The sequence below is a fragment of the Colossoma macropomum genome, unplaced genomic scaffold (assembly GCF_904425465.1).
Source record: "Colossoma macropomum unplaced genomic scaffold, Colossoma_macropomum, whole genome shotgun sequence".
Classification (NCBI taxonomy): Eukaryota; Metazoa; Chordata; class Actinopteri; order Characiformes; family Serrasalmidae; genus Colossoma; species Colossoma macropomum.
In genome coordinates, this window is record NW_023494795.1 from 36,119,070 (window position 1) to 36,132,792 (window position 13,723).

A 13,723-nucleotide genomic window follows, 5' to 3' on the forward strand; every position below is an offset into this window, starting at 1 on the left:
TCTTAATGCACCCAAAGATGTATAAGTAACTTACTCAGGTGTTAAGTAGGCAAGCTATACACAAAGTGCATGTGAGAAGTCTACTGGGACTATAGTTACAAAGCCAGTCATTGCATCATAAAGTCATGCAAAGTTAATGACAACACATGCCAAGCACCTATCTTGGAGCATACAGCACAATGCAATGATAAAGAGTTAGGGGTTTGAATTTAACAGTGATCTAAATACACAAATACATTACATAGCAGGGCCCCACCAATATTATCATTTGGCAGTTAAAATCGGCTCTATGGATTTATCAGTATCAAATCCACTTACTAACATACTGATATCTATGAAAAGAGGTTTTTCATATTATTGACAAAAGACAACTCTAACACGAAGAGGAAAACTACTTATTTCTGATCATTTCAGCCTTTACAGACTAATAAGCTAGCAGTCACCAGTTATTTACCTTTATTACAGCCCTACAAGCTAAGCTGCTAAAGCTGAACACAAAACACCATGGTTAAATAAAAACATGAACAAGCAATATACATTAAAAAAATATGAAAAGCATAATACAAACATCTTTCTGTGAAGAACTGAAGAAAAATAAGAAAAATGAGAGCTACTTAACAAAAGCAAACAAATCTGCTCAGCACTGCAATATTTATGTATTTAATGTGAGTTCCTGCTGCAAATTTAAGTTGAGAAATTTTAACTCACTGCTGATCATATCAGTCTGTTTCGTATTATTAAAACTACTGGAGTCTGTTTAATTTTGGCCATATTAGATTATAGTAGCCAATATTAAGAATTTTTAAGTTTTAAGAATTTTTATTCTTTTATTTATTTATTTATTTATTTATTTTTTTAATCATCATTTAAATCATCACCTGACATAATGAAGGACAAATAGAACTGTCCCAAAATTACTTGGAGTAAAATGTTGTACAGTGACTTCCATTAAAAGTTAAGTTTTTTCCTTCTCCTGAAAAGTTAGTAGGGGTTGTAGTAACAAGACTAATAAATAATAAATCCACTAGTTGGCGCTGTGGGCAGGCAGGAGTAGAGGTATAGAAATTAGTTTTTTAGCTAAGTACAAACAAATGTGGAAATACTACACAAGTTGAAACAAATTCGACTGCAAGCTGTGTCAAACTGCACTGAAATACAGGCTTGTAAGGCAGACCTGGTAGGTTTGAGAACTGCTGTCTATGATAGGAAATTGCTTTTTGACTGACATGCAACAATGACCAATCACTGAAAGTGGAGTGCAACAAGCTCGAACTGACTTTAAATAAAGAGAAGATTGGAAAACGCACAAGAGTACCTCATTTACTTGCTGCCTACAGCTTCAAACAAAATTCAGGAACTTCTCAGATATCATAAATGGTTTCTGGTTCAGCAACTGGGTGTGTACCTCATTTTGAAAGGCTTACTGGTGAGTAGATGCAACTGCTTGCTATTAGCATTTCGCTTGATAAACAATCATTTTCCATTGGACGAATAAAACACACAGGAGTGTGGGTAGCCAGAGCCAGTTGATTAGCCAGCTGTGTTGATTTTAGCATGCAGTTTACGTCAGACAGTCAGCGTACTTCTGTGGGCAGAACACCTCAAAACTCAGCATCTGCCACGAGATCCAGCCTCATTAGCAATCTACTAACAAAGTACTCTCCACAGATGTTTTTTTTTAAATATGGTAATGACTAGTCGACTACTCGTTGACTAGTAAACAGTCATGCAACCCGCAAACAGAACACACAACTGGAGTGAACAAAATGTGACAAATTCAGAAATCACCTCCAGGGAAAGCTGCTGGTCGCTATGGCACAGAGCCAGAGAGCAGGGAGTTGGTTGATTAGTTTGGAGATACTCAGGATGGAAGTGTGTATCACTGAGACATAGAAACCTGGAGGCGCTAACACACACACACACACACACACACACACACACACACACACACACACACACACACACATATACATATATTCTCCATCACTGTCTCATGTGCCGGGCACACACACATGCTCAGTGGGTACAAACAGTGTGCCAGTGTGCCGTGGCGTGGTGCCTGGTGCCGCTGAGGGTACACACGTCCTTCTCCTGTCCCCCAGCTCAACTCTCCCAATCAACACAACCCTTGTTGGGATTTACACTTCCACAGCAGCCATCTGAAAACATGCCTGCCCTTATAATGACGCATTGCCTGAGAAAATAAAAGCCAGCCACCTGCATTAGCCCCCCCCCCATAGCCCCCCAAAAACACACTCTCTCCTCCCCCTCAATCTGCCCATAATCACTCCTGCCTCTAGGCCCTAGCATGGCTGTGCATTACTGCTCTCCCCTCATTTTCCCCTCTCTTTAGATTACCTTGCAAGACCATCATAAAACGAATATAGCTCATTTCCAGACAGCCAAATAATGGCCATGAATGTAGACGGAAAAATGAATGGCCCTTGCTGCAGCGAAGTGAGCTTGTCTGCTATGAAACATAGATTCAATCTGAACAAGCAATGGGGAGACCCAAAAATTGAGGGTACTGCTTTTTGAGAAAAAGGCAATAGCACACTTTTTAGGTTGGGTTTGAAAGCTAACGAGCCCCAACAAAAACCTCCACAATCATTGCAGTACTGTAAAAAGGTCAGAAACAACCCTTAACTTATTTAATTTCCAGACAAAATGGCCAGTCCGTACAAGGTATTCATTTTTCAGGAGATATTTCTGAGGATATTTGATATAATTCACTTGCATGTGGAAGGAAAAAGTCAAAGAAAAATAAACGAAAAAACAGGGTTTCCAAAACTGAAGTCAAAAAAGTGATTAATAGAATGTGGACCTTTTAAAAATGGGACCCCTAACAACCATGCAAGACCTGGTAGGCCATCAAAACTGCCACAATCAGATAAGCAATACTTAAAGCTTTCAATTTTGAGAGAGAGGAGAAAATCAAGCTCCAATCTTGCTTCACATCTGAAAAAATCCACACATCTGTACCCATCCTTGAGAAGACAACACGTCTGAAAGCATGTGTAGCTGTCAGGAAGCTGTTACCGAGTAAAGTTGTGACTAGAATAAATTAAGGGTGGTCTCTGATATCTGCACCCTACTGTACAACAAATCTGAATATCAGTGAACTGCTTAATAATGTATGTGCTATTAATAGCTGCTTGTAATTCAGCAGAGGATGTCAAGTATGCTGTTGAACATGCAGAACTGCGTTCTTAAGAATCATTCACTGACAATAAGTGAACTGTCCCTTTAAGACCTTGAAGACTGAAGGTTGCAATCATTATTTCACTTAAGAACTGACTGATTAACCCAATTAAATTACAATCAAACACCTGCAAGCGACTGCATAAACACGGGGTCATTTACATTATTCAGGTTCAGCAAATTAAACAATTATGCGGTTGAGCACGTCAACTGAACACATGCAGGTATTACTGCTGAAGTCCTACACTGAGAACTGGCAAGGGAAGGATTTAACTTCATTAGAGCTTTTTCTGCACGCCGGTCTCTAAAACAGCCCTACTGTATAACAGACACAGCTCACATATGCAAACGTACACTCATCCACTTTTTAAAAAAACCTACCTTGCGCTTCCGCTCACCTTATTAAAGTATCATTAGGATGGGGTTTGGTTTACATGGAGAAATGGGGTAAAGAGTATAATACTACTACGATGGGATTAGATTGACATGGGGAGGTGGGGTGATGTACAGTACTATAAGTATGTGATTAGTTGTACATGGGGAGGTGGGGTGATGCAAGTGTTACCAGTGCACAGTACTATTATTACAGGATTAGATTTACATGGGGAGGTGGGATAAGGTAAGTATTACAAGAGTATAATACTGTTGGGACATGGTTAGTTGTAAATGAGAAGGTGGGGTAGTGTAACTATTATTAGAATATAATACTATAGGGACAGGATTAGTTTTACATGAGGAGATGGGATAATGTAACTATCAGAATACAGTACTACTGGGACAGGATTATTTTTATATGAGGAGGCGGGCTAGTGTAATTAATGTCAGAATAAAGCACTTTAAGTACATGATTAGTTTTGCATGGGGAAGTGGGGTAATGTAAGTATTACGAAAGGTATAGTACTATTGGGAGGTTGTTTAGTTTTACATGGGGAGGTGGGGTAGTGTAAATAATACTAGAGAACAGCAATATTAGTACTAGTTTTACATGGGGAGATGGGGTAATCTAAGTATTACCAGAGTACAGTATTATTAGTAGTGGATTTGCTTTGCATGGGGAAGTGGGATTATGTAAGTATTAACACAACATAATACAGTTGAAATTGGCTTACCCGTACATGGGGAAGTGGGGTATTGTAATTATTAACAGAATACAATACTGTTGGGATGGGTTTACTTGTACATGGGGAGGTGGGGTGGTGTGATTTTTATCAGAATATAGTACTACTGGGACGGGATTAATTTAAATGGGGAGTGGGGTAATGTAATTATTATCAGATTATAGTATGATTGGGACAGGATTAGTTTTAAATGGGGAGTGGCGTGATGTAATTATTATCAGATTGTAGTATTACTGGGACGGGATTAGTTCTACATGAGTGGTCGGGGTAATGTAATTATTATCAGATTATAGTACTATTGGGATGGGATTAGTTTTACATTTACATTTACATTTATGGCATTCGGCACACGCCCTTATCCAGAGTGACCTACAATTTGATTGTTTTTTACAGAGGTGGGTGAGGGTAGTGTTAGGAGTCTTGCCCAAGGACTCTTATTGGTGTAGTGCTTGCCCAGGTGGGGGATCAAACCCCAGTCTGCAGTGTGCTCCCATACCAGTATAGACTACAAAACAAACCATAGAAATATGTCTAGGTTACATTATTATCCCACGCTAACTACCTTGTTGGTAAATATTCCATAATAACCTATAAAAAATGTTTGTGTTTTTCACAAGTACACAGCCAGTAAAAAAGCATTTTGTAGCACCAATATGCACGGTCATACTTCAAGTACATGACTCTGAACATTACAATACGTAAGAAGACAAAAAAAATGATGCTGTAATGTTCACTGCTGGCTATAAATTCCCAAGCTAATGACAATGCTGATGACACTGCACTCACTTAAGACAGAGAGGTAGATGGTTACAGTAAACAAAAGACTAACCTTGTACAACACTGAACATAAAACTTGTACTCGTGCTTGTACTCTCTAAATACACAGGCATATTGAACCTAAAACGGATGTGTTGCTAATAAAGTGGCCAGTTAGTGTGTGTTAAAGGGGTCATTTCAAAAGTGACACTGCTGAGGCTGCTGACGCTACAACTCGCAAGAGCTTCAAGACGCTTTAATTTAATTCTGGCTTGTAATTCATTTTAATTCTGTCTTTTTAAATTCTGATTTTTAATTATGATCACACTCCAATGCAGCGATGTTGTAGCGTTCTTCTCCAAGCACACTCAGCTGTTCAAAGATGCTGTGTGTGCAGAAAATTAGCTGACATGTTTGTTTATGGAGAAAGGTGTGTGCGGCAGACCATCTCACAGGTTGGTGGGGCCTATTGTATTAGCGCAGGATAAAGAAAGTTTTAATGGACCTACACTCTAAAAACTAACACAGTACTACATGAACAGCTCACGCAGCGCTTTGAGGCTCCCCATCTAAAGAGCAGACTCACATTAAAAACTCATCTGTACATCTATTCACCCATCTATCTTCCCATCCAGCCATCTTTTACTGAGTCTTTTTACAAGAGTACTTCAGTTTTAATACACAGCCCCCTCAGAGCTCTCTCTCTCTCTCTCTCTCTCTCTCTCACACACACACACACACACACACACACACACACAGTATGTGATGACACTGCAGGTGGATCTTAAACGAAATATAGGTTTTTCTCTCCCAGCTCTCGCTCCTTTTTTCATCCTCTTCTCCCTCTCTTCAAAAAGTACAAGGGCACTCAACAAAGAGGAAAACAAAGAGAGAGAGAGGGAGAGAGAGAGGAGAAAAAGAGAGACAGAAAGAAAAAAGCAAGAGATAGGCATAAAGAGAGAAAGAGCGAGAGAGAAAGTGAGAAAGAGTGAGAGAGGGGCAAACCGAGAGAAGGAAAAAAGACAGAGTGAGAGATACAGACAGAGAAAAGGAGAGACACAGAGAGGAAGAGAAACAGAGAAAGAATTAGAGAGAGAGAGAAAAGGAGAGTCAGAAAAAAGAGACAAAACGCGTGAGAGAGAGGAAGACAGAAAGAGAGATAAACAGAGAAAGCAAAAGAGATAAGAGAGAGACAGAACAAGCGACAAAGTGAGAGAGACAGTGAGAGGGAGCAAAAGAGATAAAGAAAGACAAAGAGAGAGAGAAGGAACAGGTGAAGGACAGCGATAAAGAGTGAAAAAAAGTAATAGAGAAAGGAGGAAAAAATGAAAGAAAGAAGAAAGAAAAAGAAAGAAGCAGATAGAGAGAGAAGGAGAGCTAGAAAAAGAAAAAAGAGAGAGGCAGACGGAAAGAGGGATAAAAAAGAGAAAGCGAGAGAGAGAGAGAGAGAGAGAGAGAGAGAGAGAGAGAGAGAGAGAGAGAGAGACAGACAGACAAAGAGAGAGAAAGCGAGAGAGACAATGGCTATGTTTACATGCAAAGATTTTTGCCAATCCGATTGAATACAATCCGATTACAGATTCAGACTGAGGTGTTTATATGCACACTCTATTCAACGATTTGATGGAAAATCTTCGTTTACATGCTCACTACAAGTAATCCGATGCAAAATGACGCGCATGCGTGGAGCAGCGTTTAGAGTAAACGTTACCATGACAGCGAACATCACGTGAGGTCCAGTCCGCGTGAAATGAGTTTCCAGTTGGCGCGCTTGTGTTTTAATTGCTTTAAAATGATGTCAGACTCAGGAAAACGTGCTTCACATGTCCTTATAAAGGAAGCGGCGAGAGGAAGACGTCGTGTTCTGAGACTCATAAGCTGGTCGTCCGTCCCACCGCCGTCTTTTAAAGCTCAGAGCATAAACTTCGTCTCCTCTGCAGACCCGTTTCTGCTCCGCCATGCTGAACGGTATAAACTTTCGCCATGACGCGACGCACATGCGCAGAACATACTTACACGTTCCGATTGGAATGTAATCGGATTCAGGCGTTTACATGGCTATTATTCTTCTATTTAACGGATTATTTAGAAGTTTACCCACCTCGTTCAATCGGATAGAAATTGTATTCCGAATGGCCTCAATCGGACTAGTCTATTCCGATTGAGGTGTTTACATGGACGTGTTCTATTCCGATTGAGCTATTAGTCGGATTATTAACGGATTATCAGGCTGCATGTAAACGTGGCTAGTGAGAGAGTGAGAGGGAGTGAGAGAGATAAAGAAATAACAAGAGAGAGAGTCAGAGAGAGAGAGGGAGTGAGAGAGATAAAGAAATAACAAGAGAGAGAGTCAGAGAGAGAGAGGGAACAAGTGAAGGGCAGCAAGAAAGCCAGAGAAAAAGAGAGAAAGAAAGAGAGAGAGGGAGAGAGAGAGAATATGTCTGGAGGGTTTATGTTCCTCTGTCTTGTGCTCTCATGTGTTATGTGGAGGTTGTGTGGACGCTGTGGTGATGACCCACTGAATGGACCAATGTCACGCTCTGCTCCCCCGAGCAGTGAAGATCGAGCAGAAAGAGCACAGCAAAGCAGACGTCTTGTAATCCCTGGACAAACGAGGGCTTCCTGCAAACATGTCTGCACACACACACACGCTCATGCACGAGAAAACACGATTATAACTCAACCGTCACACCGAGAAATAGACTAACGCCACTGAGTCAGTCAGTCAGTCAGCCAGGCAACTAAATATTTACGTGTGAAGTGTAAACAGCAGCAGTGTGCGTCTGTACTAGAGATGCACATCCCTACCATTTTACTGTTCAAATATGTGCCGTTTTAAACTAACAGCACTCACTTGAACTGAACATGAAATCACGTAAGCGCAGAGTGAACATGAAAATGGGGTAAACACAGTTTTCAGGTCTTATCACTGACGTCCAGCAAGAACAACAGCAGCTGGACATTCCAACATCTCCTGCTCTCATACCACTACATTATGTCTTGGATTAAGGGGAGCTGAATTTATTTTCCCTGTAACATTAGATTACCTGCATCGTCAGTCTCCCTTGATTGAGCTCCCAACCTGGAAATTCACTTCTGATCCAAGTAAAAAATTGGGTCAACATCATCACATAACGCACACTCAGCTTTACTGAAACACCCTATTAAGTAAAGGAATAATAATAAGAGTGTGGATATCCGTACTTTCCAATAACCACACCTATCCTCACCTGGCTGTGTCTCATGGTGGTGTGTATATGAGTATGCGTACCTCTCTGCTTGGCCAGCAGGCTTTCAGCACTGCCTGGCTCCTGAACAACACCAGCAGGCGGATGTCCTCTTCGCTGAGGCTGAAAGAACGCTCCAGAATCTGCAAAACCTCGATCCTGAGTCGCACAGGCTTCGAGTCGTCCCCACAGAACGGCCGTAACCATGCCAACAAGTCCTCAGACGACACCGCGTTTCCCCTGGGACAAAGCAATGGAGGACAGACTTAACAAGGCGCTTTCCTCAAAGCCCATATCAAATTTTTATTAACCTGCACTAACACTGGAGAACCACTCAGACTGATGTCTCATTTTTCTATGAAAGGGAAGGAAAAACAAAGCCAGTGTGATTAAACTAGGTCTTTCCAGTATACAAGCAGTTTAAAGGTAATTACTGAATTATAAAGCTCTAAAAAAAGTGTCCAGCAGAGGATTTGTCCTGCAGGTGGTGCTATTTTTCTGAAAAAAAAAGCTAAAGATCATCATCAGGTCAGTGAATGATACCTGACATTGCCCTGTGTTTTAAGGATGAACTGAAAACAACTTGGCGTAATTAACAAACTAAAAAGTGCTTGTTTCTTTCACAGTGACGAGACCTTTTCATTATTCATGGGCTGGTTTTGCTACCAGATGGCAGAGTTAAAGAACAGTTTAACTTTGGAACTGAACAGAGTGGCATCTGGGGCGACAGTTCTTATCACGTTTGCCAGCAGAAAGTCCTGCCTATACACCGGTCAGAAAGTCCATCCGTCCAACAAGCCCCTTTAGCTTATGACCATAGCTTATACTCTGTTTGTCAGAAATAAAATGAATAATAAAGACAACACATTTTACATCTGGGCTATTTATTTGCCAAGCAACATTTTACACTGAAACTATTTATAAAGTGATATAAATATGAAGTTTTATTTCCTTATTATCTCTGAGTCATTTCATGAAAAGAGTGCACAACGTTCAAAGCCAAGAGACAAACATCTGCTAGTAAGTTTTTTCAAGCTTAAGTGTATTAATTTAAAGTTCATTAGTAGTGCAGTGTATGAAAATTACATTGAAAACGTATTCTGTGGAGTGACAAATCACGCTTCTCTACCTGGCAGTCTGATGAATAAGTCTGGGTTTGGTGAATGCCAAGAGAACGTTACCTGTCTGACCGCATTGTGCCAGCTGTAAAGTTTGGTAGAGGAGGGATAATGCCAATGGGGTTGTTTTTCAGGGATCGGCCTAGACCCCTTAGTCCCAGTGAAGGGAAGTCTTAATCCTTCAGCAAACCAAGACATTTTGGACAACTGCATGATTCCAACTTTGTGGGAACAGTTTGGGTTTTTTCTGTTCCAGCATGACTGAGCTCCAGTGCACAGAGCAAGGTCCATATAGGCATGGCTGGGTGAGTCGGGTGAGGAAAAACTTGACTGGTCCACACAGAGCCAGAGGCCTGACCTCAACCCCATTGAACACCTTTGGGATAAACTACAATGGAGATTGTGAGCCAGGACCTGTCGTCCAACATCAGTATCTGACCTCACGTATGCTCTTCTGAATGAATGGGCTAAAGTTCCTACAGAGACAATTCAAACTTTTTGCACAGAACATTTTTTTTCCCCAAATGAACTCAATATAGAACTATTTATTTATTTATTTATTATTTGCTTAGGTATTTATTTATATTTTGTATGTACTGGCAACTGAAAAATGACTAAATAACAGTTGTATTGACATCAAACCTTTGTCGTGCTCAAATGTTTCCATGAAAACATCACTTTTACGAAAATAATAATGTATCTGTGTCCTTGAGTTTTTTGTTTCTCCCCATCATACACAAAAATAACGTACTGTCGTTAAGTGACGCAATCAAGAGGAGCCTTCAGAGGAGCCAGATAAAGCCATCAATAACCTTGGCTTTTATTCAACATTTATGATTTGATATTTTCTCTGCCCTTGACAGCATGCATAACAAGCCCACCCTGTCACGCAAAATGGACAGAGAAAACAGCTTATAAAACTTTTTACAACTTTCACAAACAAGTCACATAATTTACAGTTGAAAACCTGACATTAGAAAGCCTAACCTTGTTTACAGGGAGTGTGGCGGCTAGTTTAGCCTGAAATATTCCTCCCCGTCACAACTTCAGATGGAGTTGTACTTCTCAGTGTTATTTGGCACAAAAAAACAAACAGCCCCAAAAATGTCAATCAAAATAAATACGTTTTTATTTCCCTTTTTAAAAGTGTTGAAGGTAGGACACAAATATCTAACGAATATAGGTGTTTCAGAGCTTTGGTGCACTTTGGCAGAAAGCTGTTTAGCCTGAAATATTTACTGAGCCTGAAATAACTGAGTTAGTGCAGCAACGTTGCGCTTTTGGACAGTTTAAGAAAATGAATGAGCAGATCCACTCACCCCTTCTGCACGTCCGCCTGCACCGCTCTCACTATGTCTTCCAGCACTTTCAAAGGCTCCGCATAATCCTTCAAGATGTCTTCATCACCACTGCACAGAACACACACACACAGTTACTATGATTCACTGTCTTCTGCCTGTGAATAAGATTCCAAACATTCAAAAGTTTGGAATCACTGTTTTCAATAACACAGGACCAATTTTGTTTTTGTTTTTATTGTTCAGTACTGTCCAAATGGCACCTAGCAAACTGTTTAAAACTATTTACCTGGACAAAAATGTATTTTTGCTTGTAGAAACAATATGCGATATTTGAATGAATGCAAACAAACATTATTGCAGCATATATATCATATATATCACCCCCCCCTTCCCATACAAAAAAGTAGCTATGGATATGTTAGCTATAGTAGTTATAGTACAGCATAGTATAGTATAGTATAGTTTTAAACTGGTCTGAAGAACTGAGGTTTCTGTTAAAAGTACAGAAGTTTTTTGGCCATCTGCTGTGAAGTTTCTATTTTAGAGACACTTGTTTTCTTTTGGACAGCAACGAAATCTTACATTATAAAGCCAAAATCTTACAATCAGGGTCCAATTACAGATTATTCATTTTACAAAGTATATATCAACCACTTAATAATGATGAACTCAGCATTAAGGAAAGGTTTATGCATCACAAAGCAGCAAAATAAAAAATAACTAATCATTTAAAACAGTACATATAATTTATACTGTAATTTATAACTGTTATGAATTGTTTTTATGCAATATTTCAAGTTGCTTAACATTTCCTTAATATTTCTGGTTATATAATATAAGAGAATTATAATTATATAAAATATTTAAACTAATAAACTATAATCAATGCTTGGGTTTAAATAATTATTGAATATTCATATGTCACTAAGAAAATCTGTAATAATTCAATGTATATGTGGGACATTTCATTAACAAACTACTAGATAAAGATTAAGTTGCTGTTTATTAGAGCCTGTTATTAAGTGTTACTGAAATGGTTACACAAAAAAAATCAAAATGTATTGTATTATAATGTTATTCTGAGTGTTTTTCTGTCCAAAAAACAACTTCTCGCCTTGATAAATAGCTTCGTCAGGCACCTAAAATTTTTTACACAATACCCTGTAGTATAAATAATGCATATTAAACATGTCCAAAGAGAAGATTAGAGCTGTAGATGATTCCATAATAACTGAGGAAAGCTGTATCATTAACATCAAGAATGAAAGAATACAATTGTCTCATATTTTTAAATGTTCTGATCAAACCTCAAGGCAGACGATTTGATTGTAAATTAGAAATAGGGAATAACCATTCCATTCATACAGTAATAACCATTAAAATAAATGTAAATGTCTGGGAAATCAAGGTGATTGTTTTTGTGAATTCACGTTCTATTCCTTTACATGACCAGCCATGTTTAATACAACGTGTGTGTGGTTTATTTACATTCATGTAACTTATTTATTTATTCATCAATTAATTTATTTATTTATGTTGTGTACATACTACAATCGGGGATTTTCAGGAACTCAACTATGAGGAACTCCTACTGCCTCTCAGTCAATGCTCTTCATCTGTTTACCATTGTCTGGGTTATAGTTTTATGCCCTAGACAATTGCTTCTCTCCAGACACCTGTATTGTTGCACCGAAGCCTTCATATTATGCAATTTGTGCACCTACGTAGACTATTTTTCAGTTGATAAAAAGATCCCAGCTTGTGTTTGTGGTGCCTCGTTGTTTTCTCTCCCATACTCCCCGATATCAATAGCACTCCCAGCTGGCGCTATCTTTCTTGTTCCACTCAAAACACAGTAATACTTTTGCTCCTCACGGCATTCTGGCGTGATAAAATATCATCCCGTGACCGGTGTTTGTGAGTAGCACCGGGCGGATTTTTGAGGCGCTTGAGGTGAGCTCAGCCTGGAAATTCTCTTATTTTCTAGATTTCAGCTGTATTCCCAAAGCAGGGCCTAATACACTGTGGGCTTCTTCACTACTGAAGAGCTGTTTCCCTGCCCCCCTTCGGAGCTGAAGCACTTTTTAATTAGGGGAGCACTACCTCCGGCACTGTGTAGTGTTGCTGTAATCCAAACTCATGGCCTGTTTAATACAGAACAGTCACTTACAATATTAATGCTGTCTTACTTATAATTGCCAATGCGTCCAGACACTTCAGCAAAGTCCCTCCCTTCAAGTCACTATAACCTTTCTCAAGAGTACTCGTCCACATTGGCCTTACTATTGATTTGGTTCATCAGAATAACAATGAGAGGTGACTGAAATGTGCTGAAAAGATCACCCTTCATTTATTTAATCTCCAATAAAACGACCATTAAGTCCTTTTTTCAGGAGATATTTCTGTGGATAAAAGATATAAAGAAAATGAGCCCAACAACCTTGCCTTTACTGTTAGACCACCAAAACTGTCACCATCAGATGAACAGTACTTAAGGCTTTCATCTTTGAGAGAGAGGATAAAATCAAGCTCCACTGTTGCTTCAGATCTGAAAAAGAGGGGTCGCTGTCTGAGAAAACGAAAGAGACAAATGAGAAGTAAATATGCAAATCAAACAAAGAAGCTGCTGGTGTTCTCTGAACGATGCACCAGCCAAGCCAGAGTCCAAACCTCCAGATCTCTGAATGTGTTTGGGCTTCATGGGTCGTGAGAAGCAGAAAACGCAACCAACCTCTAAGACTGAACTTTGGAGGTGTGGAAAAATATCACTGTAAATTTCCTTGAAAAACTGGAAGCAAGTCTCCTGAAAAGAATGGAAGTTGTAATAAAGGCAAAGGGTGGACACGCTAAGCACTGAAACATATGACGTTATATTTAGTTGTCGAGACTTCTGGGTAATTTTCTGTTAAATACATGCTATTGGCATTAAGACTTTTGGACATTACTGATCATTCTTATTGATGTGTTTGCTTGCTCAAAATAGAGGCTGGGACTATAAATCT

General features: G+C 39.4%; 1 protein-coding gene across 3 annotated transcripts in view; it reads right to left on the reverse strand.

Annotated features, from left to right (window-relative positions):
* The window catches only part of nbas (NBAS subunit of NRZ tethering complex), a 296,070-nt gene that overhangs the window by 73,396 nt on the left and 208,951 nt on the right, over positions 1 to 13,723 (reverse strand). For all 3 annotated transcript variants that reach the window (XM_036582328.1, XM_036582327.1, XM_036582326.1), the window contains 2 exons: positions 10,740 to 10,829; positions 8,347 to 8,542 (listed from right to left, as the gene is read on the reverse strand). In XM_036582328.1, coding sequence (XP_036438221.1) covers positions 8,347 to 8,542; positions 10,740 to 10,829 — 286 coding nt within the window. The remainder of the gene's footprint in view (positions 1 to 8,346; positions 8,543 to 10,739; positions 10,830 to 13,723) is intronic.